Genomic DNA, 27,508 nt, shown 5'->3' with positions numbered 1-27,508 from the left:
TTCCTCTCTATGGTACTTCTCTTTAGTCTGAAAATCGGCCAAGGCTCACCTCTCAATTCAACCCTCACCTAGAGTACCAACTGAACTTTTCTTTCCTTTTACAGTCACTTTTGTGGGAAGAACAGCTGTATCCTCAGCCCTGTATACTGTCATAGCTGCAATTTATTTACAAACAATCAAGTGTGTGTCAAGAAAGCCTCCTTGTCCTCACACAAGAGGCTATACAACCATTTTCACACATGCCATACAGTTCAAACTGCTCTAACAAATTCCCAGTAATTTTTTATCCAGCAGTTAAAGGTACCCCGTCCAGCCTTCAATCCTTACGATCTGCGTTACATTGTTACATGCACGTATCAACACCAACAGTTTCTTATCATTGCATTTGTACACTGTAACTTAAGACCTTTTCACCAACACTTACGGTTTGAGCTTTTGTTGTTTTGAAACAGGGTCTCATTGTGCAGCTTTAGTTGGCCTGGAACCCACTTTACAGACCAGGCTGGCCTCAAACTCAAGAGATCCACCTGCCTCTCTGCCTCCCCAGTGCTGGGACTAAAGATGTGCACCACCATGCACAGCTAGTTTTAGCTTTACAAATAAAACTGTGATGAACATTCACTCATATTTATACATCTTGTATAGATAACGAATCCCATTTCTTTTGGGTTAATATTTAGAAGTGTAATGGCCATGTCCTATTTAAGTTTATAAGAAACTGGCAAACTGTTTTCAAAATTGATTATAATTTTACACACACACACACCCTACCCCCAGCAAAGTATGAGTTTGATCTGCTCCACATCTTTGTAAGTATCTGGTAATGTCTATGGCTCTTCTCTTTAATTACTGCTACTTTAATAGGTATGTAGTACTATCTCATTGCAGGTTTTTTTCTTCCCCCAATGATTGAAGATGTTGAACATCTTTTCAAGTGCTTTTCAGCCATATTTCTATTATTATTATTGTTGTTGTTATTATTATTATTATTAGCAAAGCAATTCTATTCAAGCCTTTGCCCACATTTAAGGTATGTTTGTTTCATTACCATTATTCCCTTTTGATGTAGATGGGTCTTCTATCTATCTGTTGCTTTCATTGGTTAATAAAGAAAACTGCTTAGCCTGATAGGACAGAACATAGGTAGGTGGGGAAGACAGAACAGAATGCTGGGAGGAAGAAGGCAGTGAGGGAGTCGTCATGAAGCTCCGGCCCAAGATGGACGTAGGTTAGAATCTTCCCGGTAAGCCACCACCTTGTGGTGCTACACACATGAATAGAAATGGGTTAACCATGATGTGAGAGTTAGCCAGTAAGAGGCTAGAGCTAATGGGCCAGGCAGTGTTTAAATGAATACAATTTGTGTGTTGTTATTTTGGGTGTAAAGCTAACCATGTGGGAGCCGGGCAGAATGAAAAGCAGGCCTGCTCGCCTCATCACTACACCCTTTGGATAATGCTGGGATCTAGCTGATGGCATTGCACATGCTAGGCAGTCTATCTGGTACTGAGCTATGCTCCTAGCTCAGTCCTAGGTTTTGAGTGCTCTTTATGAATCTAGCTGTAAGTGATCTTTCAGATGTGTAGTGTACAAATATTTTCTTTTACACTGTAATTTTTTAAAAAGAATTTATTTATTTGTTTGATGTACATGAGCGCTCTATCTGCATGTATGCCTTTATGGTGGAAGAGGGCATCAGACGCCACTGTAGATGTCTTTGAGCCACAATGTGGATGCTGGGAATTGAACCCAGGTCCTCTGGAAGAGCAGCCAGTGCTCTTACTGCTGAGCCATCTCTCCAGCCCCAGTTCTGGTCTTCTTTATTTTTTCCTCCTGAGAGCTGAGATTAAAGACATGCACCAGCACTGCCCGGGTACACTGTAATTTTTAAGAAATTTCTGTGTCCCACCTGTGGCCTTTGGGTTACAGATGCTAACGCAGCTATGAATGTAGCTCAACACAAAATCATAAATATCATTAACATTGAAATATTTTTCTTAAAATTCGTGTGGGACAGGGCATTTGTATGTGTACTACAAATGTTCATGGAGATGTTCACAGAGACCAGAAGAAAGTGTCAGACTTCCTGGAATTGGAGTTGCAGGAAGTTGTGAACCACCTGATTTGGGTCCTGGGTCATTCATTCCTTATGGAAGAGCAACAAGTGCCCTTAAAAAGTTCTCGAGTAAGCTTTGCAAATGACAATGTCGTGTTGCAACATAAAAAGTTGGATGTGCCTGCATCCTTTCATCATCGAAATCTCATTAAGGAGTCATTCCCTTAATTGAGCCTAATTAACAAGACAATTATAACTGCCAAGATACTATGGACAACGTAATGCTGGAAAAGTGTCCTTTTAGATTTGCCCCAACTGAAGCCCTGGGTATATCATTCATATCTTTTCACAATAAGCAGCCTGTACATAGCCCTGTATTTACTCTTTTGTGTGCCATGTATATACTAAGCAAACATTCTACCACTGAGCTACACACTCAGCCCTGGATGTATACTTTAACTACAGTTTATTTACAAATATTCAAGTACGTAGGTTTCTTCCAGAAAGGGATAGTGCCAGAAAGGACTGGCCTCCTCCACAAGACTAGTTACCACAATCACTCATTCTTCTCCATAAAACCAGAATGAGATGTGATAATATATAATAATGCAAACAGCTAATGTCCTGCTGTTTACTAAGAATAAAATACAGCAGCATTTTATGATCATCATTACACTAAATTTTCACAAAAAAATTCTGAGTTAAATACCATGGGTCTCTACTTTATAGATGAGGAAATAGGAGATACAATGCAGTGAAGCCAATATACCTAAAAGTTACACCACCAGCTAAGTACCAGAAGTTCTCTACAGACTTGAGAACTTAAAAGTAACTTGTTTAATGTCTGCCTTCCCTGTACAACATTATATTAATTTTACCCTGTTTACTTCAATGTTCAAAGCCTAGTCCATAGGTCTTCAACAAATCTGTCCCTTAACACAAAGTTCAACAAGTCCTTCCATTAAATCTGCCTGTCACCCTTACTCCACGCTGAATAGCTGTCATCTACCATGTTTACAGCCATCTTTTCTTGGTTCCCAATGATCTATAAATCTGATAAGCTTTCTGTTAGTATCCAAATTATCGAAAAAATGTTACAAACTCCTATAGCTGGGTTTGAAACTTTGCTTTTCACATATTAAATCTGGACATTTGTAAAACCATTTAACTGAAATCATAGCTATTTAAGCTATTTAAAGGGCTAAAAGCATAGACCTCTTATGCTAGTTGGGCTTTCTATAAAGCATTACTTTACCCAAACTTTTCTCCGGCTTGCCGTTTTTCAAGTAAACACCCTTTTCCCATCTCATTCACTTATTTCTTAAGGTTCTTATTTGGTCCTAAGTCCTTTCTGCTAATCCTCATTTGTTATAAATAAAAATCCCAGGAATGAGAAATGAGATGTTCCACACTACTAAGTAAACTTCTATGAGGACAAAGGAGTAAAACTTACATAAGTCTGACATGACAAGCAACATCTTTTGAGACAGGAATTAAGAACTTTATAGAAGACAAACAGAAGCAACATAAAAGGACTTATTATCTTCTCCTTAGGATGTCATTTCAGGAAATACTTTTTAGGGAACAAATGTCAGCAAGGAGTGACTGAGGCACTTTGTACCCTGTTCCTTGTGCTTTCCTTTGCCTTCCATCACTGTCTTGGATAAAAATTTAAAATATTCTGCAGCATCTTCATTATTTCTCTTAGTATGTTGTACATGTGTGCACACACACACACACAGACCACATAGATAAAAAATTCTGGGTTTGGGGCCATCAAAATGGCTCAGCTGGTGAAGTAGCGAGTCACCAAGCCTGATGACCTGAGTTTAATCCCTGGACCGACACGAGGGAAGAAGAGAACCAAGTCCTGCAAATTGTCCTTTGACCTCTATATGTACACCACAGCATAAGCCCACCCCCCCCCAATACAAACATGATAAAGACTAAAATAAAGTGGTACATGCTTTTAACTCTGGAGGCAGTGGCAGACAGATCTTGGTGGGTTCCAGGCCAGCAAGGGCTACATAGTGAGTCTGGATCAATCAATCAGTTGGGTCAGGAAGACAGTTTATTTAGCTAAGGGAGTTGCTGCCAAACCTTCTGACCTGAACCCCAGGAACCCACATGGAGGAGGGAGAGAAGTGACTCCTGCAAACTGTCCTGTGACTGCCACAATGACACTGTGTTACTCGTACACCCACACAAAATAGATAACTAAATACAATTTTTAAGAACAATTAATCCAAGGATTATTCAATTCTCAAAAAAACTAAAATTTCTCCCAAACTCAGATTCAGGTTTTTTATTTTATTTTTTAAGGTACCATCTCACTATGTAGTCCAGGCTAGCCTAAAACTCTCAGGTGATTTCCCTGCCTTAGTCCTCTCTCCCCCACCACCATCTACTCATTAAGACTTAATCACTTACTTGTTTGGCAGCAAGTGCCTTTACCTGCTGAACCATCTCATCCATCCCGGAGTCTTATGTTTGACTAGACTCAGGTTGGAAGCAGAGGATGGCAGTACAAACTGCCTCTATCTGTTTGCACTCTGTTCCTTGTACTTTTCTTTGGCTTCCATCACTGCCTTGGCTAAAAGTCTAGGGTATTCTGCAGCCTCTTCATTATTGTTTCTAGCATGTTGCTTCTTCTGACCAAAACACCATGTTTGTATTACAGGACACAGACTAGCAAGAGGCTGAGTTTTGGGGGCTTTGGTTTCTGTTTCTTATCGTTTTAAAGGGATTTTAGACAATAGAATGATAGACATTTTGTTTAGAGAGACTGAAAGTGGCAAGTCCTGCAAGCTCTTTCATTGTCTTAGTTAGGGATACTACTGCTATAACGAAACACCAAAAGCAACTTGGAAAGGAAAGGATTTATTTCATTTATCAATTAATCATCAAAAGCAGTGAGGGCAGGAACTCAAGCAGGGCAGGAACCTTGAGGCAGGAGCTGATGACGAGGCCATGGAGGAGTACTGCTTACTGGCATGCTCAGTCTGCTTCTTATAGAGCCCAGGACCACCAGTCCAAGGATGGCACCACCCATAATAGGCAGTGTCCTCCCCCATTAATCACTAACTAAGAAAATGCCCGACAGCTGGTTCTTATGGCGGCATTTTTCTCAACTGAAGTTCTCTCCTTTCAGATGACTCTAGCTTGGGCAAATTGACATAAGACTAGCAAGCACAGTCACAGATCAAGAAGCAAAGGAGTTATCTGAAAATCCAGGAATACTCTTTCCTTTGTAGTAACAGTCAAGTTGAAATCACGCAGATAGGCATCAACTATGAGACACCAAAACGATTTGCACGCTCTCTCTCCAGTTCCCCTGGGCTATAGCAGGAGTGCCTCTTACTAGTAGGTTCACCTGGTCATGCATCAAGACACCTTGCTTCATGGAAAAACTGTTGTTTCCATCACTGATTCAGATCACACAATCCTTCCATTCTTCACCCCAAGCATCAACAGCAACCTCTGTGGCCAAACGCTTCACATAAAGTATTACGTTTATGTTCATGGTCCACTCAATGAGTTTCTGGCAATCAGTGGAAGGGAGACATGAAGCTTTACCTTCATGAGCTGACTGCCTAGGAGGCTCAAGGAGAAAAAGTTCAAGTCTAATTTTTTTAAAAAAAAGTTTTATATGGTGAAAATATACAAACAATACACAGTGGTGGATACCACAAAAACTTAGCTAGAGAAGAAAAATCATAGGTATGCCTGCCACAAAGGAGTATTTTTGTCTACTTACCTTTTTTTTTTTTTTTTTTTTTGAGATAAGGCCTCACTACGTACCCTAGGCTAACTAACCTCAAGCACAGGATTCTCGGGCCTCAGATCTAAAGTGATGGAATTACAGGAGTAGACCGTCACACTTGGCTCTCAAAAGACATATTTAGCCCCTTCAGCCTCTCCTCTAGCTTGTGGAGCTTAAATAAAGAGAGTACTCATGCTATGAGGTATTTAGTAGATCCTTTCATTTTTCTAAGTTTTCATAATTTAAAAATATATTATTGTGTGATATGAATGTATTTATATACATGTGTGGTGGTCAGAGGACTTTTGGGTGGCAGTTCTCTTCCCACTGTGAATTCCAGTGATCAACTCAGGTGGCCAGGCTTGTTGCCACACAGATTCTGTATAAACTTTAAATCATTTGTTTCCTCAAAGATTCATTAAAATGTTAACACAGAATAAAGCAAACCCATTTCAATTCTTTATTACTTTCGCTAATTAGAAAACGAACAAAAAATTATTGTTTCACACACACTATTTATATACTTTCCTCTAAGCCACTTAAAATAAAGTAAACTTAATCTTCATAATTTATATAAAGCCCTCAAATATAATTTAACAAAATTAAACAACACAGTTTAGGTACTCTGGTGAGATATTAACAGAACTGTTCTACAACTGGATGTCGTGACGCTGGCACAACTGTCTAAGAATTCACTGAATTCTGTAAATAAGTCAAATACCTCAGTCAAAGTGCTTTTGAAATAAAGCCTTAAACGAATGAGAAACAAGGCACAGGCTGGAAGTATGTACTTGCAAGTCATACATCCAATAAGGACTAGACTCTAAGATACACAAGGAGCAAGCAGGGCTGCTCTAGCTGTCACACTCTGCTAAGCACACCGTGTCTGTCTAAGGTGCTCCGTGGCACCAAGCCATCACTTATTGCTAAACTTATAAAACAGAAATAAGGAAATAAGAAAAACAAGCTCAGAATTAAACTCTCCCTATGTTAGCAGCGTCGGAGTGCTTTGGTGTGTTCTTGATGTTAGACGTGACTTTGAACAGTTTCTGCTTACTGGCTCTCAGTTTTCTACCACAAGATTTAGCACTATATTGAAGTGCTATTCTCCCTAACAATCCAGCAATATTCTTTATGTAGATCATAGAAAACGGATAAGAAAGGGAAGCGACTTTCTTTTCAAAATAAAGGGCTATACCCTTTATTACCCTATATTATTTTTAGATTAGGGCTCTTTAAAAAGACAAAAACCAAACACACACTACAAAACTATTACCAGAGGGATCGTCCAAACACCATTAAAAGTGTCGCCTCATAGAAACCCTTCCACTGCATGAAGAAGAAGGGACCCTGAAATATGTGACAGCACTCGTTTTTGAGAACCACCATCCCATACCAACTGGCACTAGAAACTTTCATCTGAGGAAGTGAATGAGGTCTGAGCCCTTTCAGGGGATCCCTGGGGGAAGATAATGTGCTATGGTGGTTTTAAGTGTTTAGTTTTCACTTCATTAGCACTGAAAAAGAAAAGAAAAGGGCAAAGATTAGCCTTTATGTGTCTTCAGGATGGCCATTTACATTAGAAGAAAAAGAAAATGGAAGCTATGAAAACTAGATTCTTGGAGTTTAGTTTTACTCTGGCACGGGCTGGCCTTGAACTTGAGAAGCTGTCTTCTCTCTTCAGCTCCATCTGCGTGGGGATTACAGACTAGAGCCACACCCCCCATAAATCCTAGTTCTTTAAAGCTTATCTGCCTACAGAGATGGCTAACAGACACTAAAACCAGTTAACCCAGTTAACCAGTCTAGTGTCCCTATTTTCGTCTTGACTGCTGAGGGACCTGAGGTGATTTATCTGCAGATACTGGTATCAACTGCATCAAGTAACCATTAATTACTTGATTGTGGCTTATCAGTCATTTTGATTTCAACTCCAATCACCTTCTTCTAGGTAGTTACCAAACTCTGTCCTAATAGCATAATTGTGCTGACGACAGAAAACCCCTTTCATAACTAAACCAAAAGATTTCATGATTCAAGTCTTGCTGTCAGCTCATTTCTGGTAAAGCTAGGATATCATGTGGCCCTGAGCTGACACAGCAGCTGCCCTTTCATACACAGTTGTAGTTTAACCTACAGAATGACGCTACAGTCACTCCTAATCATTAGCTAATGTTGTAGACTAAAAAAGTTATTTCTTAGGGCTTTGTACTATATATAGAAATAATCATTACTCTTTGGGAAACAATGATTCATTTACTGAAACTGAGTTTAACAAAGGAATTATTTGGTATGGATGGAAAAATACAGAGCAGCAAGTTGGGTGACACAAATCGCATCAGCAGCAGTTCATGTGACTAGATTAGGGCAATTTACTTTAAAATTTTAAAAAACTATGGTAAGTTAAACTTTACCTTTGACCACATAACAGTCTAGATCATGTCATCTATCCCCAAACTGTGAAAGTCAGGGCCCATATTCTAAAAAAGCTCTCTGACTTCCACAAGAAAGAGCACCCTTGCAGAGTGAGCTATTCCTGCTCGGGTGCTTGGCTCTGACCAGCACGCTTCCATTCTACATGTGATCTGCACTAGATGGCATGCTAAGGGTTAAGAAATCAGAATTCAAAAAAAAAAAAAAAAAGCTGGGCGGCAGTGGCGCACGCCTTTAATCCCAGCACTCGGGAGGCAGAGGCAGGCGGATCTCTGAGTTCGAGGCCAGCCTAGAGCTAGTTCCAGGACAGGCTCTAGAAACTACAGGGAAACCCTGTCTCGAAAAACCAAAAAAAAAAAAAACAAAAAAAAAAAAAAACATTTTAAGTGTAAATTAACTCAATCTCAGCCATTTCTGCAGAAAGTCTCAAAGCAGATAAATCCAAATCCAAAGTCATAAAAGATGATCTAGACTGATGACTGAGTAATTCTTAAATTTCTGGGGCTTACAGTTTTTTTTGGTTTTTTGTTTTTTTTTTTAAATAGAGGATGGAGAGATGGATCAGTAGTTGAGAGCACTGGCTGCTCTTCCAGAGGACCCAGGTTCGTTTTCTAGCACCCATATGGTGGCTCACAACCACCTGTAACTTCAGATCCAGGGGATCCAACACCTTCTCGCTTCCTCTGGCACCAGAGACACACATGGTATACAAACACCATGCAAGCATTCATACACATAAATGAATCTTAAAACAAAAAGGGGTAGGCATGATACAGCATCCAATAGATATTCAAAACGGTTACATTTAACAGGATGTTAAATTGAGATGTTCTCAATTACTAGCCATCTCTCCAGCCCAGCAGGTCTCAGCCTTCCTACTGCTGTGACCCTTTAATACAGTTCCTCATGCTGTGGTGACCCCCAACCATAAAATTATTTTTGTTGCTACTTCATAACTGTAATTTTGTTACTGTTATGAATTGTAGTGTAAATATCTGTGTTTCTGATGGTCTTAGGTGACCCCTGTGAAAGGGCCGTTCAACCTCCAAGGGGTACAACCTACAGGCTGAGAACCACTGCTCTAGCCCCTACTACAGTACTTTACCTACAAGTTTTAGTTCTTGTGACACCAAACCAAACCTCAAGTCACTGGTACACACAAAATCAATAGTGTGTTTTAGACACCTTCTGCAGGTTTCAGGTATAGTTGTGTTTGCGTTGGTTCGACTTTGCTTTAATACAGGGACCTTATTTTTAAAGGATATTAGCTGGAGAAGTATTACTAATGAGAACAGGGAACAAAGGCTTTGGCTTGCCATTGGCCAGCTATGTGACTGCACAAATCTCAGGAAGTAGGCTGATGTATTCTAAAGTATGACTCCTCAAGTCATTCCGCTCAGGTCGAACTCAGTGCTGCTCTTGGAGCTGTAGACTATAAACACATTTTTCTTTTGGCTTTTCTGTACTTTTCAAGCCTACAATAAACATTATTACTTTGATAATGCAGAGAGGGAATCAAACAGGCAAAATCTCTCTTTTATTCACTAAAGAAAATTTGTGTCTGGAAAGCAGCCATTCTAAAATCAGAATGACTTTCTTTAAAAAAACAACTGAAAAAAATCTTGAGTGGAGGTACATACATAGCCTGTCAACAAACATAAAAAGTGCTGGATTGGTACGCTTTCCATAAGTCAGTAAGTTACTTCTACTAAAGTAAGTGACAGCTAATGTTTACATGGTAGTAGGCACAGTTCTCAGCTTTTACGTATATTCACTTACTCCTCGATGGCCTACTGTCACTGCACACACTATCCGATGCATGAAGACTGTGGGGTACAGAGAGAAAACAATGCGCCCACATTCAATTAGGGACAGACACTAAGTCACACTGCCACTGTCCCTCTGTATTTAAATGCTGCCCTCCATTTGCTCTCGACTTTTGTTCTACAAGCTCTTCTACTTTTCCTAAACTCAAGGGGAAAGAGAATATAGGGAGTCTAGCTGAACTTTTACTATTTAAAATTATGATTCATTTCCAAGTCATTGCTTCAAAGCCACAGAGAGTATAATTTAGTTTCCATACATGCTAGTAAATGAACAAAACTGTAACATCTGTGGTTTTGAGCTACGGATGGACCTGTAGCTCACAGGTAGAGCACATGTGTGACCTTGGATCTATCACCAGCACTGTTAAAGTCTTTGTGTGCACAAAGGCATGCACACAACTAAAACATGAAAGGAACTGAATGGCATTCTTTAGTAACCTTAACACTGAAATATTTTAATAAAGAAAGGTGCTTTATTGATTTTCCAAATTCTTGGAAACAGTCCCTAAACCAATTGCTGTCCTTTTCTAAAATTTCTATTCCATTGAAATGCTTTAATCACATCATCAATTTTTTAAAAACCACATCAATTTTTTACTTCCAACTGTGGCTGTAGTACACACTTAACTAAATTCACAATCCCAATTACGATAATGCAAAGGGCCTGGTAAAACAAATACAAATAGCAACCAATTAAGCAAGGTTAAAAGTTCTCACATTATTCTTAAAGACTAATCCAAGCACACCTGTAACTGCACAGAACCCACATGCTTATTAATTGTTAAGCTTCTAGATTACTTTTAATATGCTTAAATTCCCCCCACATTTGTATTACTAAGTGTACAGTTTTGTAGAAATAAAAATAATGAGAAGAGAGGAAGGCTTGGCAGCAGCATCCCAGACAAGCATTTGAGAACTCCACCCTCTGGGTGCTTCTGTACAGAGAGATGATACTGTGAAATAAAGTCACCTGCTTTATTTCAATTTACTTACACAATTTGCAACTCTGTAGCGCTCTGCTATGGAACATTAAGAAAATTAGCATGTAAGAAAAAAATCACCTGCTTATGTAAATTGGAGGATGATTTTTATCCATGCAGACAGAAGGGGAAAAGCTGCAATCTAGGTCAAATGACTAATTTTATCTATTTGTTCAAATGCCTCATTTCACCTTTCTCTGAAGCTCAAAGCAAGAATTTTAGGTCAAGGAATAGATAAGCAAAAGCTTGCATTGTTTATTCCCCAGTAAGGACTTAGCTGTCTGACACCACTGAGTTCTATATTACTTGAAGACAAAACTGAGAACCTCATCTAGATAATGAACTACAACACAAAGAAAAGAAAGGAATCAATTGAGATATCTGCTCTAATTGACAGAAAGCAAACATGGCAAGGACTGGGTACCAATTTTACATTCTGCTACTTTAGAAAGCTCCAGATCAAAGGAAAATACCCCTAAGTAACTCAGGACAGACACAACAATTCCTCTACAAATAACAAGATTCTAGTTTGTCTAAGTCTGACATAAATTGTTACTTCATGAATGTGTTACCTTAGTCACTAATGACTTTCCCAAATTCACGGCGGGGAGTCAGCCCTTCCACCACTTAGAACTGACTGCCAGGAAGGTGTGGGTCAGAGTGCTCCAATTTTACGTGGTACTAGAGATAAAACCCAGGCTTTGTCCTTGCTGGATAGGCACATTACAAACTGTACTGTATTCCCAGACTTCATTCTTCCTTTAAACTTTTTAAACAGTCATCTTCAACATCTCCATTAACAGGGATTGGTACAGACCTGTGGGGCTAAAGACTAGAACTGTGCTGGTCAGTGAGGCAGACAGAACATGTGGCTATTAATAGCCTATTCTAAACGTGCCTAGTCCAAACTGAAACGTGCTCTAAGCAAATAGATTTTTGTAGTCTTAGTATGAAAACTGTAAACTATATTATTAATAATTTTTAATAGAAATAACGGTATGATCAATATAATGAGTTAAATAAAACATATTACTAAAAACAATTCCACCTGTTTCTTTAGCCCTCTTTTCCCACTGTGTCTAGATAACGTAAAACCACACTCATAGCTTTCATCATTTTCCTTCTGGGCAGCACTACACTTCACTGAATGCATCCATGAAAGCTCCTTCCCTTGCAAAATCATTATGGGAAGTCACAGCCTCTCCCTGCAGCAACCTTAAAGCTGGGCCAAGAATCATTTTCTAGGAAGTCCATCTGCAAATTAGTAAGTCCCTTACCCAAGTTCAGAACTGAACTTACAAAGCAATGTAAACACACACTATTGCCCCAGTCATCTTACTTGATGATACACCAAAAACAAAGCAAAGCAAAGCAAAACAAAACAAACCCAAATATTTATTATTAGGTTTTATTTAAAACTTTAGAAACAAGAGCAGGGCCTGATGTGGACAAGCCTATAATACTAACTTCTTGGAAGCTTGAGGCACTAAGACGCAGCAGTGAGCTCAAGGCCAGCCTGGGCGACTGTGAGTCGTTGTCTCAGAAATAAAACGTATAAGGAGGGCTCAGAATGTACGTAGCTCAGTGGTAAAACTCATTAAGCATGGACAGTGCCCAAGGTTCATTTCCCAATTATGCAAAAAGCAAATTTAAAAACCAGTACTGGCAGCAGAGAGGCTAAGATGGGACACAAGGAGTTTTAAGCCAGTCTGGGAGACAATGGTGAGACCCTATCTCAAGAAACAAAATTATAATAAAAAAGAAAATCATCTCAAATGCTTAAAAAAAAGCAATCAAATAAAGGCTGGTGGTGCAGGGCTGGAGAGCTGGCTCAGCAGCTGAGAGAACCTGCTGCTGTCCTTGAAGAAGACTTGAGTTCAATCAGCAGCAGCTCACAACTGCCTACAACCCCAGCTTCAGGAGGGGCTATCAGCAGGCCCCAACATGTACATACTCTCACACACACAATTAAAAACAAATATTTTTTAAAAGGTTGATGGGTTTAATGTCTAGTAGAAGAGAAAGGGAGGGGAAAAGAAAGTAGAGAGAGGGAGAAACTTTTATTTTCACTGTTATTATTATTATGTTGTGGGGCAGGGGCATTGTCCATGCTCCATGGCAGGCCTCTGGATGCCAGAAGACAACTTGTGAGTTCTGGGTACTGAACGCAGGTCTTCAGAATCACACAGTAAATACTTTTACCCACTGAGCTAAAAAGTCACTGGTCCCAAAAGAGTAAATCTAAAATCCTGTTTCACTACCATAGCTTCTAACTGCCCAAACAGGTAGGTTTTTCTCTGCTACTGAACATGTACAATTCTCACCAATCAGTCACTAATAGGAGGGCAAGAACAACTGAATATTTAACATCTGGTCTCAACTGCTCAGCGGTTAAGAGTACTTGTTGCATCCAGGTAGTAGCAGTGGCGGTGCACGCCTTTAATCCCAGCACTTGGGAGGCACAGGTAGGCGGATCTCTGTGAATTCAAGACCAGCCTGGTCTACAGCGTGAGTTCCAGGACAGCCAGGGCTACACAGAGAAACCCTGTCTGGAAAAATAAAAAGAAAGAGCACTTGTTGCACTTACAGAGGACCCAGGTTTAGTTCCCAGCACCTATCACAACCATGTTTAATTCCAATTACAGGGAATCTGACCCACTTCTTCTTGCTTCTCCAGACCAGGCACACACACACAAACACACACACACACACACACACACACTCCAGACAGTGTCTTATGTACTCATGTACCTCATGCTGGTCTCCAACCTCCAACTATATATGTATGAGGATAATCCTCTTGTTTCAACCCCCCAAATGCTGGAAATACACAAGTTATCACACTGCCTGCCTTTATGTGGCTCTGTGCATGCTAGGCAAGGACTCGACCAACTGAGCTTCATCCTAGGCCTTCATTCTTTCTTTATACCTTTGAAACAGGTAACTTTCCATAGTTACCTGCCCTGAAGAAAATTGTTGTGTGGTCACAAGCAGATTTTATTTGCCCACAAATGTCACTATGCTTTTCAAATATTAATGCCATTTTATAGGACTCTTAGGAAACAGGATTTTTATAAATTAGGAAACCAAGGTTCAGAAACTTTTAATAACTTTAGTAGAGTCACAGGATTGTTGATAGCAAAGTCAGAATGAGACTGTATCTTGTCTTCTGGCAAGCTTAGTTTAGTATTCTATTATGTAATTAGCATCAATGAATAAACTTCTCCCAAAGAAAACAGTATCTGTACACAATAAACATCAAGTTTTCTGGCTTATTAAACTACAAACACAAACTGAGGATCTAAAAAAATGTTAGTAACAATAAAGTGTGGCTGATACTTAGAACATTTAAAATCTGGGGCTGGAGAGATGGCTCAGCGGTTACGAGACCTCCCTGACTGCTCTTCCAGAGGACCTGGGTTCAACTCCCAGCACCCACAAAAAAAAATCCCCCAATCTCGCTCGCTCGCTCTCTGCCTGACTCTCTCTCTCTCTCTCTCTCTCTCTCTCTCTCTCTCTCTCTCTCTCTTACACACACACACACACACACACACACAAAATTCAAGGGAGAAACCAGATACAATCATTCTTTCAAAAGCCATCAGTGATCTCTTAATAACTGCAATGGCCTTTTCTCCATGCTAATTTCCCTGGACTTTTAATGTGAACCAACTCTCACCCCTATTCTAACAGCCTCTTACCACACAGGGCTGTCACCCGTGGGGAATGCATTTCCTACCTGACTGAACTTTAGTCTGGCCTCCAGCAACTTCTTCCACCACAGAACATCCCCCAAGGCTCAGACAGTCCTTAGCAACTCTACCGTTTAATTTAAACGTTCAAAGAATTAAATCTAATCCATCATTCTCTTACTTAAAAACTTTCAAGAGCTGTCATTTACAGGGTTTCAGTCTTTTTTCCTTTCTCACTCCCCCCACAAGAAATTCATTTTAAAAACTGGAGAGGGAGGGGCTGCTTCAATTGGTAAAGTATTTGCCATGCAAGCACAAGGACCCGAGTTTAGATCCCCAGAACTCATTTTAATCAGGGTGGTAGCATGGACCTGAAATCCCAACGCTGTGGAAGCAGAAGCAGGCTCTTAGGGCTTGCTCTTCAGTAAGAGACCCTGTCTCAAAAAAGATACAAGACACCCAGTATCAACTTCTGGCACGCGCGTGTGAGTGCACACACACAAACACACACAGCAGCAGGAGCACAAAAATAAAAAATTTAAAAAGTTCCTCTAATCATTTCCCTTGTGTGATTTTAATATTATATATACCTTGTATGTATATATGGTACTTTCTTCATGAAAAGATGAAGATTCTTGCCCTATCACCCTGCCACATCAATAACCTCCACTTCAGCATGACAGTCCTGCCGTTTTTGGCTCTAGCTTGCATCTCCTAGCACCCAATGTGCAACATTTTCTGCAACCAAGTGGTTTCTTGCATCTGGGCCCATTCACCTACTATTATAAAAACACAACACAAATTTACATAAAGAAACTGCCTATTTGCCAATAAGCAGGCTTTCTTGCATGAATAGCTTACCTTCCACAAGAAGCCCTTCTCTAAGCTCTCAATAATATCCAGGGGCCACCTAGCTTGCTGCATTCATGGCACTAAATTCTAACTCCCCATTTACAACTTGCTCGCTCTAGCACAGTGACTAGGACACACACAATACACTAGTATTAGCAGAAGTGAAAATACTGCATTGTTAAGATTGCTGTTTCAGTTTTGTTTTGTTGAATTTTAGTTTAGTTTTTTTTTTTTTTTTTTTTGGTTTTGTTTTTAGATAAGGAATCCTTCTGAGCCCAGGGTAGCCTGGAACTCAGTACTGTTCCAGACTGGCCTTGAACTTATAGCATTCCTTCTGCCTCAGTCTTCTGAGTGCTGGGGTTGCAGACAAGAGGTTGAGACATTGTGCTCATCTTCCTAACTAGTTTCAGTTTTTACTAAGGTTTTATGAACTACCTAGAATAAGAACACATTTTTCAAATTACTTAGCTACTATAAACTCCTTCAAGATAAGATCAGGACCTTTAGAAGACAAGCTAATTCCCTGTAGCTCAGGACAACACACCACAAACAGAAATGACAGAAGCAGCTTGAGAGAGGCTTCCAAAATCAGCTGCAGAACTAAATATCCTTACTTACTGTCTCCTAATAGTGCCAGTTCACAGCAAACTAACAACAACAACAACAAATATGGACTAGTGAGTTCCAAGTACCAAAAACTTTCACTGTCTGACAGTAGATTTAGCTAAACTATCAAAATACAGACCTAGGTGTAAGAAGACATCACTACTACCCATGTCAGACATTCCAGCATACAGTACTCCCGCTCACACCATTACAATGAACTGCTGAAGTTCACTCTCAGAACAGTTGTTCCTTAGAAGTCATCTTTCTTGAGTTTCAGAGTGCTAGAATTCTGCTGCTATTTCTTGCCCATGCGCCTCTGAACTCCCAATGAAATCTATCATGACTTCTCACATACTCATTGAGTATCGTCACTGATGCCTCAGGCACTCTCTTGTTATTCCCAGCAACAACAGGATCACAGTGACAAGCTCTTTTGGTTAGGAAATCACTGTTGATGTGCATTAGATGGCCCAGTTAACAAATAATTCACTGGAGCAGTATGGACGCACAGGGAATCGTAACTAAAACTCAAACATAATCTGCTAAGCAGCTTCATTCCACTTACTGGTTAGGAGACAAATGGAAGAAATTGCTTTAACCTAGACAATTTCCATCAAATAAAGTAAATCAGCATATTAAGGCAACATACACTATATGAAGTTGATCCTTGAAACGCTAGTACATCAATAAACCTGATTTTGGTTTTTCAAGATAGGGTTTCTTTGTACAACCTTGGCTATACTGGAACTCACTCCATAGATCAGGCTGGCCTTGAACACACAGATATCTAACTGTCCCTGCCTCCTGGGAATAAAGGCATGAGCCACCACCACCTGATTTTAAAAAAAAGGTTTAAAACAATAAGACAGCCGCCACTCGATTATACCACGGAAGTCAATAAAAACTTGGACAAGTTCAAGTTATGAAGGAAAACATTCCAGTAGGCTAGCAGAGGTCATTTTACATCAAAGAATAACTTTGATCTTCAGATGTCATGCTTTGCAGAAAAAAAAAAAAAACCAAAATCTATATTCACACATATTAACGCATTTGACAAATATCTTCCTCTGGCACAGCAAATGAAAGGAGGACTGTATCAGCCCCCCAAACCCAAGAAGACATTTAACTTAGAGATACTGTTGTTTTAGCTGGTCTGAAAGGTAGTTTTTGAAACGTACTTCTTTTTTTCAAAGAAAATGAAAAGTTTTTTTTTGCCAGACAGTGATGGTGTTGTACACCTTAAATCCCAGCACTTGAGAGGTAGAGGCAGAAAGATCTCTGTGAGTTCGAGGTCAGCCTGGTGTACAAATAAGCTCCAGGGCAGCCAGAGCTACACTGAGAAACCCTGTCTTGAATAAAACCAGGAAAAAAAATATGTTTTTCTAAGTTGATATTTATTAGTATATCATGAAATTAATTTCCAATAATAAAACAACTTTACTCTTTGTTATACTGCAGGTTTTTAAAAAACATAGTATGGACAATCTCCACAGAGTTGAACTCTAAAATCATTTTGAATGTTACAGACTACAGGCTCTCAATCACCAAAAATAGATACAGTAATATGGGACTGTGTAACTTTTATCCTCTGACTCTTCTTTGTTTATGATCAAGAACCTGGGATTTCTAAAGCTATGTTTATTTGTAGTTGAATTAACAATATAGATTTCCACACTGCTAGTTTCAGACGGATGCTCTGTTATGTCTACAAGAGCAACCATTTCCTTTTTATGGCGCAGGCTCTGCTTCTTCAAAGCTCTCTGCACAAAGCAGACCCCTCTCCCCTAGAACCACAGTGCCTGTTAATCTCAGCTGAGAGAAGAGAAACTTCTCAACGCTACAGATTCTTAACCTGGAAAACAGTTAGTAGCAAAATACACTTTTAGTGTACTATTCTGAAGTAACTAAATCAAGGATTTCCCCCAAACATCCCAAAAGCATTCCTCAATTTTTCCAACATCTAATTTCTTATTTACAGAGTAAGAGGACCATAGAAAACACACCTCTAATTTTCACAAGATGAACAAGTTAGAAATCTCTGCCATGCATGAAAGTTTACACTGAATAATTTTTCATTTAATCACACACATCTCCCCACCTCACAGGAAATTTACTTTTCATCTAAACGCAAGTGAGTTTCCGCTAAAGCAACTTAGACAGTGATGACATCCTTCTCTTGTTACTTCCCAGCATGTAAATCCACAGTCGTTTCTACAGTGGCTCAGAAATAAGACTGGGACACTTGCTAAACTACCCATACTACCTGTTTTGTTGTTGTCTGATTGAGAGAGCACAAGAGTATTTTCTCCTTCTTTATCTCCTTGGCATGAGTATAACGGAGAGGGACACTGTTTGGTAGTTTAAAGTCATGCCTCCTAAAATAATTTCCAGGTTGATACCACAATGAAAATCTGACAACCTAGGAAGATTCTTTCAGAACATTAACAAAAGCATTTTGTCCTTTTTTTTTAAAAACCAGCAATAACTACAATAGCATACACTAAGGATTTCCAGTATACTAGATATATTGGTCTATAAGGATCACCTCATGTAACTCCCTACCAATCCTAACATAAGCACTATGACACTATGATCCCCATTTCACAGATGAGGGACCGAAATGGTAAATTATCAAGATCACAAAGCTTAGCGATAAGTCACTAAGTGTCACCATAGTGATGGTGAAGTTTTGAAATACAGATAAAAGTAACTTGCTAAAGGTATTAAAATAAAAACATTCAAAGGTTCCCAACTATATTTAAAGTACAAAGACACAACAGACTGTGTGAATCCAAGGATCTTTGATCTTTTAATTAATCAGACAAGTCAAAAGCTAAAACATTAATTTTATAAAGTAGAGGCTTTTCTTGGACACACTTTTATCAAGGAAGCATGTAGCATTAATCCAATCCATATTTTATGTTGACAGTGTCAAAACCGCCTAGGCTTAGCAGCCCTCAAACTGTTCTCATGTGGTCAGCTTACTCCAATTCTTTAAACTATACACTTTATAAGACCCTAAAAAGCACTTTGTCCCAAAGTTGTCACATTGTTAAAGCATGGTATTTTTCTCTAGCAAAGGTGAACTACAGACAAAAGGATACATTATATTATCTTTACCAAATGACAAAAATTAGTGCTTGTGTTTTGTTTCTGTTTTATGAAAACATCCGTATGAGCACACAGAAGTCCTGACATTTGATAATGCAGGTCGAATTATATATGATGTTTTAAGAGCCAATGAGCAACATCTATCATTGGCTACCCCTGATCACATTACCAGGTAAGCTGGAACCTTTACTCTGAGATAAAACACAGCAGACAGTTGTTAATGAAACCTTAATTGAACTGTCAAAGCACCATCTTTACCAGCAAGCTAATGGGTAACTCACTATTTTTACACAACTGTCCAAGACAGATGTTATTCTACTAGTAAAATTCAGAGGAAACATAAATCAAGTCAGGTACACTAAATTGTTCAGTAATAAATCTGAATGGTAAAATACTGCATCATTTCTATGACTATTACTCCCTGGCTGCACTGAAGACTAGTATCAAATACTTATATCCACCTTTTGGCTATTAGCTAGTACCCCAAGGTGCATGTCCATAAAAAGAAATGGGGGCAGATATAATTCCCTGTCATAAACTATGCCAGAAAAGTATTAAAAAAATAACTGACTGAATCTAAGTGAATCTTATGATACCCAAATAATTACATATATAGAGTATTGGCTTAAATGATATATTACTAGAAGGATATTTTTATCTTCTGTTTAATTATTTTAGGAAATAATTGTTGCAGTTGCAAAAAGAACTTTTTAAATTAAAATGAAAAAGCCTGTTTTAGTAGGGTAAACGGTGAAAACCCTCATCAATTTCAGTACACTACTGGCAATTTACTCTGGTTCGGTTATCAAATCTCTAGTTTCAGCGATCTTAGGTCACAATGCAGTTAAATTCCAAGTAAGCAATTCAGACAGTAAGTCATCAATATGTAAATATAAAAATAGAAAAGCATTTGCATACTAAAAACACACACCTGGTACTCTTCCCCTTTTTCAAACTAAATTGTATTTCACCTAAAACAGTTAATAAAAACATCCCTGTAAGAACTAGCAAAACCTGATTGTGAAATAAGACAGATCAAAAAAATTTGTATTTAAGGAAAAAAAAAAACCAAACCATTCGAGGACACAGCAAGATGGCAGCCACTAACAAACCAAGGAGAGAAGCCTCAGAAGGACCCCAACCTGCTGTCACCTAGATCTTGGATTTCCAGCCTCCAGAACTAAGAGAAATAAATGCCTATTGTTTACAGCAAAACAAAGAAGTCAGTAGATCAATCAATCAACCAACAAAGAAGTCAGTAAATCAAAAAAGCGGTAAGATACTATAGCACCATCCTAGGTGCTAGAGAGAAAAAAAATGACTTCTAGATCAGGGGTTCTCAACACATGGGTTGCGAAACCTTTGCAGATCAAAGGACGTTTCCACAGAGGTCGCCTGAGACCACTGGAAAACAGGCATTTACACAGCAGCAAAGCACAGAGGTAGCAACAAAACTAATTTTACGGTTGGGGTCACCACAACATGAGGAATTGTATTAAGGGTTGAAGCATTAGGAAGGTTGAGACTCACTGTTCTAGACTAAACATAGTCTGGTACTTCTGCAATCCCAGCACTCAGAGATAGCGGGATCACACCAACAAACTTGAGGCCCTTGAGCTGTAGGCCAGTATTGAGACTTTGTATCCAAAAGTTACAAAAAAAGTACTTTGGTATATAGTTCTTATCCTCAAGGAACTTACACTGTATTCAGTAAGGGAAGGCAAACCCAAAACCATAAAAGATGGTGTCAGAGGTGTATGTCAAGTTCATGGTGCAAGGGCTAGCCTATGAATCTCCAGGATGGATTCCTGCCGAGCACTCGTGCATTTTCAGATATGAGCGACTGCTAACACCCACTAGCACAACGTTTGCCAATGAGAAGCTAGAGCACTCCCTTTCAGTCTTCTTTATTCTTGCCACAAACCTCAAGTTAAAACTTCTACAAGTCACCTCGCCTTCTGACAGAAAGGTAGTGAGTAAATACTAAAAACCGTTTCCCTTTTTGTATTCCTGGTTTTCAGTACTGACTCAACCAATCTAGAGAATCCAGATACTCAAAGTTTGTAAAATGGCAAGAATCAAAGCGAGGAACCAATTTTCTCCTGCTCTCCTCCCATCCCCCAGAGTTTGGAAAACCTCAAGGGTTAGGCAAGGAATGGAAGTTCATAGTGAAGTCCCTGGGGAAGGTGCTGTGGAAGAGAAAGAGGAAAGCAGGAACAGGCAGGTCCCTGAACAGGGTGACTGGAAAGGAACCATTATGGCCTACACTCTTTCCCACTAGGAATCCCACAGTCCCTGGAGAAGCAAGCAAGCAGCAATAACCTCCTTGCATGCTAGCTGAGGAAAAACTGGACTCTGTTTTCTTCATTTTAAAAGAAGAATTAAGAATCAGCTCACTTAGGTGCCAAGACTATAAATTCTGAAATATGAAGACAGCTAGCTATTATGCAAATGATAAGGCTGAACTTCAGCCTTAAAAACAAAGACAAAAAGAAATTATTTACAGACTAAAGGAGTTCCTTTTTTTGTGACAAGGGCTTTGCTGGACATTAAGAATCTACGTTTGCATGCACTGAAAACAGGAAATCATCTCTCTACACTGAAATTCTTAAGGCTTGGGAGGGAAGAAGAAATCCTCAGTTCGGTCTGTGCTTCACCAATCTCCCTAGGAAGAGCAAATACGCAAAGAGGTTGCATCTAAGAAATCTTCAGACTTTTAAACACACCTGACTACTAGCAAAAGTTCCTACTGGAACAACTGACCAAGGACTAAAAGTACCCTAAGAGTCGGTGACACCACATCACCACAAATGTGGGCCACGGCATAGCTCCAGTCTACTAACCTCATTTGTGCTGCTCGTGTGTGATGCTATATTTAATGCATTCTTATCAGAAGGTTAAGCTACAGACTTCCCAACTTTAGCTTCACGGTTTAAAATAAGCCACTCAAGTGATGATTTTTTTTTTTAAACTGGTTCAACAATGAAACCTACCTTTCTTCCAAAGGCCGAGATCACAAAGTAAGGGATGAAAAGTCATAGTGGGCCAGAAAGTTGATGATAGTAAGTATATTCTGCTGGGGACTACCATAAAGAAACCAAGTTGGGGAGTCAGTTGTTGACGCCTTCTGTAACTGAGCGGCCAATCAAAACTACCACACATGAAAACTACCACGGTCTTTGGAGGAGTATCTAACACACTCACTTACACTACTTTGGAGGAGTATCTTACATTCACTGCGGTTCTTCACAGGCACGTTTAACCATCTGCAAACGTGTGTCAGTCAGGAGACAGGGCGCCACTACCACTTGGCATGACTCCAAAATGGGTAGGCCCAGAGAGCCAATACACCAGGCCTCATCACCAATGAGGGTGGCTCCTCAAGTGGAGTTGAGCAGCTTGCTCTCCTTTGGTCAAGAGGAAGTAAACCAGGAACCGTGGACTGCCCAGTGAGGACCATGTAGAGCCGTGGTTTTGATACTCACCAGACAACACCAAAGGCTCCATATCCAATAGGTCTATCCGGCTCAATGTCCAGCTGCTGTTGATGATGTGAGTGTTGATGGTGGTGCGCCTTCACCGTCGCAGCTGCAGCAGCCTGGACCTGAGCGGGGGCTGCCGCAGCTGGTCCAGGAGCCTGACCCGGTGCCGGCGATGGGAAATATGGCTGTTGTTGCCCAGGGTTTAACATGGCTGCGGCCGCGGCTGCGGCTGCAGCCGCCGCAGCTGCCGAGGACGTGTGCTGCTGCACGGGGTGGACAGCAGCAGCCGAACCCGGATGAAGGTGGTGCTGAGGGTGGTGGTGGTGGTGAAGGTGAGGAGGAGGAAGGTGTGGAAGATGGTGGTGATGGTGGTGGTGGTGACCTGCTGCTGCTGCAGATGTACCGCCATTGTAAGCCGCCATCATTTTTGCGTTGGCTCTTGCGCCACAAAGAGACATTCAAAACAAAAATGCCCTTTGATTGGAAAGCAAACTGGGTCAAGCTGTCATTTGGCCATTTAAAAAAAAAATATGAAGAAAACCACTCACTCCACCTCAAAAAACATAGAGCGTAACTGGCTTTACGTCTTCATCAGTCAATCCAGAGAAGTTAGAGGATCTTGGGTGTTTGGTCTTTTGGGTAAGAGTGTGTGGAAGGGTGTGGGTTGACAAAATAAAAGTTAGTAACATAAAATAAGGGGGGAAAAAGGAAAAGAAAAAGGAAAAAGGGCCCCTTCCCCCCAGGATTCCTGCCACAAGTGGATACTAAAACTCCATTCTTAATGGGGGGGAGGTTCCAACTTTGACTGTGGGAATAAAGGCCAAACTTCCCGAACCCCTGAACTCCACACACGAAAAGGATCTGGTAACACACCACCCTTGGAATCTTGTAAGAGGGTTGACTCATCTACCCCTTCCATTCCCACATCCTTTTCTAAACACCTCCCACCTCCTCAAAAACACAATTTAAAAAAAATTCCAACCACTCTAATAAATCAAAAAGATGAGGGAAAATTGTCAGGGAAACCAGCTTCCAGTTTCCCCCCCCCTCGAATTCTCAGGCCCTCCTACATCTCCCCCTACTCCTAGTCTGGTTGACCTGTCTGGGGGTGGGGAGGGTGCACCAAACTTTACTGGGCAGAATGAGCCAGGGAAGGAGATTGGAAGAAGAGAGTGAGGCGAGGAGGCGACAGCCAGGACAGAAGAGGAGAGAGAGAACCCCGGCAAAAGTGAAGGGAAGGAGGTGCAGGGAGGGAATGAAAGAGCGGTGGGCAGCACTCGGACGCCCAGACACAGGGAACCGCCCCGGGAGGAGGTGAGGGTCCCGGGGCCAAAGAATAGGAGCCCCGGGAAGCGGGCGGGGGACGGTCGGAAGCAGGCTGACTCCTGCCCCCGCCGCCGCCGGCTGCTTGTGCTGAGGAGGGTTGGGGGGGAGAGCGGGTGGGTCCCCCGCGCGACAGCCCCTGCAGGGCTCAAGACTGCTCCGTCTCCCCCCCTCCCCCCCACCCGGCTTCCGTGCCCACGGTCGCTTTCTCCACAGCCGCCGTGGCCGCTTTCTCTTCAGCCGCCGCCTTCTCAGCCGCCAGTGCCGCCGCGGCCGGACTCACCTCCCCTAGCAAAGCCGGATAGAGCGGAGCCAGCGGCGGACACGCGCAACCAGCAGCCGAGGCCCCGCCCCCGCCTCACATTGACCGGCTCCCCTAGCCAATCCACGCCCACCTGTCCGCGACCGCCTCCAATCCCTGGCCGGAAGCTTCAGACAGGCGCACTGTCCGACCAGTGGTAACCAGGTGTGGGTCTCCTGGGGAAATCCCACCCCCGATTCGGGATGGGCAGACAGGCAGACCAATCAAAAGGCAAATCTTGACCTGATAGACAAGGCTGAAAGCCAATTAAAAATCAAAGCTCTCCCTGACTTTTTTTTTTTTTTCTTTCGCCGCTTTCCTCTTTTCTTTTTCTTCTTTTATTTTTTTGGCAAGAGCAGGAAGCTGCGTGCTAATCCCGCCTGCAAGATCTAGAAGAGAGGGGCGGAATGAAAAAACCAATCAAGAACCAGGAACAAAGAACAGAGAAACCAATCCTTGGGTTGAAGACCAAGTGGGATGGAACTGAGTACAGATAGACATATAACTGGACAAATAAGAAAAAAAGATTGACATAGGTCCCGCCTTTCATATGTCCTATTGGGCAGGATTGTGGAGAATTTGCTGTCAGATCGGAGACGACATTTTAAGGAGGCGGGGCCAATGAAAGGGGTGTGGTTTGGTGTGGGCGGGACTTAGACGAAGAAGGCGGAGTCCAAATCATCACTGGTCCATTGATAGGAGCCATCTACAACTCTAAGCCATAAGATATGGGGGAAAATAGAAGGAGCAAAAAAGCATATTGAGCTTCAGAAACTCAAGGTTCAAAGTTACTTAATAAGAAACTCAGTAGATGCGTCGATTAACCTTGATTTTGACCAAAAAAAGGCTTTATTTTCAATATGCCCTCTCAGCAGACTGCAAAATTTATATAAATTAAAACTCAGAAGAAGAAAAAAAAAACAGTTAAAGTCCCAAGCAGTAATATTCTCCCAAAGTTTTCTGGTCAAGTAAGTTCCAGTTTTACTAGATCATTTTACTAGATCATCATTCTTTGGTATTATTTCACTTAGACTAAATTTACTCTTAAATATTAGGCTAACACCGTTATTCTTAGTAAAACTGTGTACCAAAAACCTGGTGGCTGTCTTTTGCTCCTCTTTGCCTATCCACTTCTTCCTTCCTATCAAGAAAGTAGTCTTAAACATTCTGAACATCTCTCCATTCCCACTTCTCATTCACCACAGTACCACCCGAACTTAGCATAGTAGCATATTTAATGCTTCTCCCTCCCTACCGGCGGCTCTCCATTAAATCAATGGTTGTTGAGGACACAGTAAACTTTTCAGCTCCCATCATCTGTACAAAGGTGTTGGTGCTGCCCATAAGTTTGCTCATTAAACCAAGAAAGAAGGAATGGGGTTTTCAAGAGAAATCATGATTCGTGAAAGATTCTGGGGACATGAAAGATGGTATATTTCAGAGTTCAATGTGATTTTGAAATGTAAGGAATTGCTTTGGGTTGAGTTTCATAGAAGTTTGTTACTGATCTGTATTCCTGAACTATTAAATATAAATATGTAGCCAGGCATAACGGCACATGCCTTTAATTCCAGCACTTGGGAGACAGAGGCAGTGGTCTATTCTTTCATCACAAAGCACAAACCACTGCTCCTCACTTCCTCTATCACACAGGCGTTGTATTACCTCAATCCATCCCAAGAAACATTGGGGGAACAGGTTTTTGAAAGTGGGGCCACGTTCACATCACTTGTGTTACAGAACACAGAATACAACCTGAGCACCCTTTAATCTGAAAATCCAGAACTGGAAATATCCCTAATCTAAAACTTTTCAAGGGTCAGCGTGATACCACAAGTGAAAAATCCCAGGCCAGGAGGTGGTGGCGCACGCCTTTAATCCCAGCACTTGGGAGGCAGAGGCAGGCGGATCTCTGTGAGTTTGAGGCCAGCCTGGTCTACAAGAGCTAGCTCCAGGACAGTCTCCAAAGCTACAGAGAAACCCTGTCTTGAAAAAAAAATCAAAAAAGAAAGAAAGAAAGGAAGAAAGAAAGAAAGAAAGAAAGAAAAAATTTCATTCCTGTTGTCCTGTGACAGATCACAGTCAAAATGCGGGTACACCAAAATATTACCTTAATCCTTGAAGTTGCCTTAAGGCTATGCATTTAAGGCTTATATGAAATATAAATGAATATTGAGTTCAGAGTTGGATTCCAGCCCCAAGATATTATTATATGTATAAAGGTATCAAAATCCTAAAAACAAAAATCCCAAATCTGAAACACTTCTGATCCCAAGAATTAAAGCTAATGGCTGTTCAACTGTTCTAGTTCATAATTATTGTTATTTCATCTTATTGTGCCTAATTTATAAATGAAACATTATCAAAGGCATGTATGTACGGGGAAAAAAGAATATCTGTAGGATTTGGTACTAGTCACGGTTTCAAGCTCTCACTTACTTTTCTTGGACTCGTTCCCTGTGGTGAGTGGAGAACAGTGTACAAGTCTGACCATGCCTCTAGCCTTGAATAAAGTCAATAATCATAAATAGCCTGGCATGAGCTGCTTCCTGTCTACTCCAGGGGACCTCCCTCTCACTTCTACCCTCTCTGCTTGAAACAGTCTAAATTTCCTTCACTTCCTAACACGCTTTGATGTCTCTAAGACGTCACGGTTCATTTTCAGCTTGAAAGATCTCTCAACCATGCTCCACTCCTCTAGTGCATCCTTCGGGCTTCCGGGAATTTCACGTTTTTCTTTTGGAAAGCTCTTTACTGCCCCTCATCTAGACTATGACTCTATTATAGATCTTCATGGCACTGCCTCCCTCAAGCCCTGAGAACTCTATTCTAATTGCTTATTGAGTTTGGCCAGAATAGAGAGCTTGTCTGTCTCACTTAATGTTGGATACCCTGTTCATAGGACAGTGCCTGAGAAAAAGCGAAGACACTGGAGATCTGTACGAGCTACTCGGGTCAGGGAGAGTCAGTACAAAACCGAGGACTGTCATTTGCTAGCTCCATGTTTCTGGCAACTTAACCAACCTTTCTCGGTCGCCTCCACTGAAATAATGATACGTGCTTCATTAAGTCGACGTGAGGAT

At 40.8% G+C, this 27,508-nt stretch overlaps 1 protein-coding gene across 1 annotated transcript in view; it reads right to left on the bottom strand.

The window, feature by feature from the left end:
• Positions 1 to 24,442, bottom strand: part of Nlk (nemo like kinase) — a 130,002-nt gene extending 105,560 nt beyond the window's left edge. Inside the window, exon 1 of the mRNA XM_038327243.1 lies at positions 22,805 to 24,442. Coding sequence (XP_038183171.1) covers positions 22,805 to 23,259 — 455 coding nt within the window. The 5' untranslated portion in view covers positions 23,260 to 24,442. The remainder of the gene's footprint in view (positions 1 to 22,804) is intronic.
• Positions 24,443 to 27,508: the final 3,066 nt, after the last annotated feature.

This window comes from Arvicola amphibius, chromosome 4 (assembly GCF_903992535.2).
Source record: "Arvicola amphibius chromosome 4, mArvAmp1.2, whole genome shotgun sequence".
In the NCBI taxonomy this organism is placed as follows: domain Eukaryota; kingdom Metazoa; phylum Chordata; class Mammalia; order Rodentia; family Cricetidae; genus Arvicola; species Arvicola amphibius.
The sequence above is the reverse complement of the archived record's forward strand: the minus strand, read 5'-3'. Positions and strand labels throughout refer to the sequence as shown.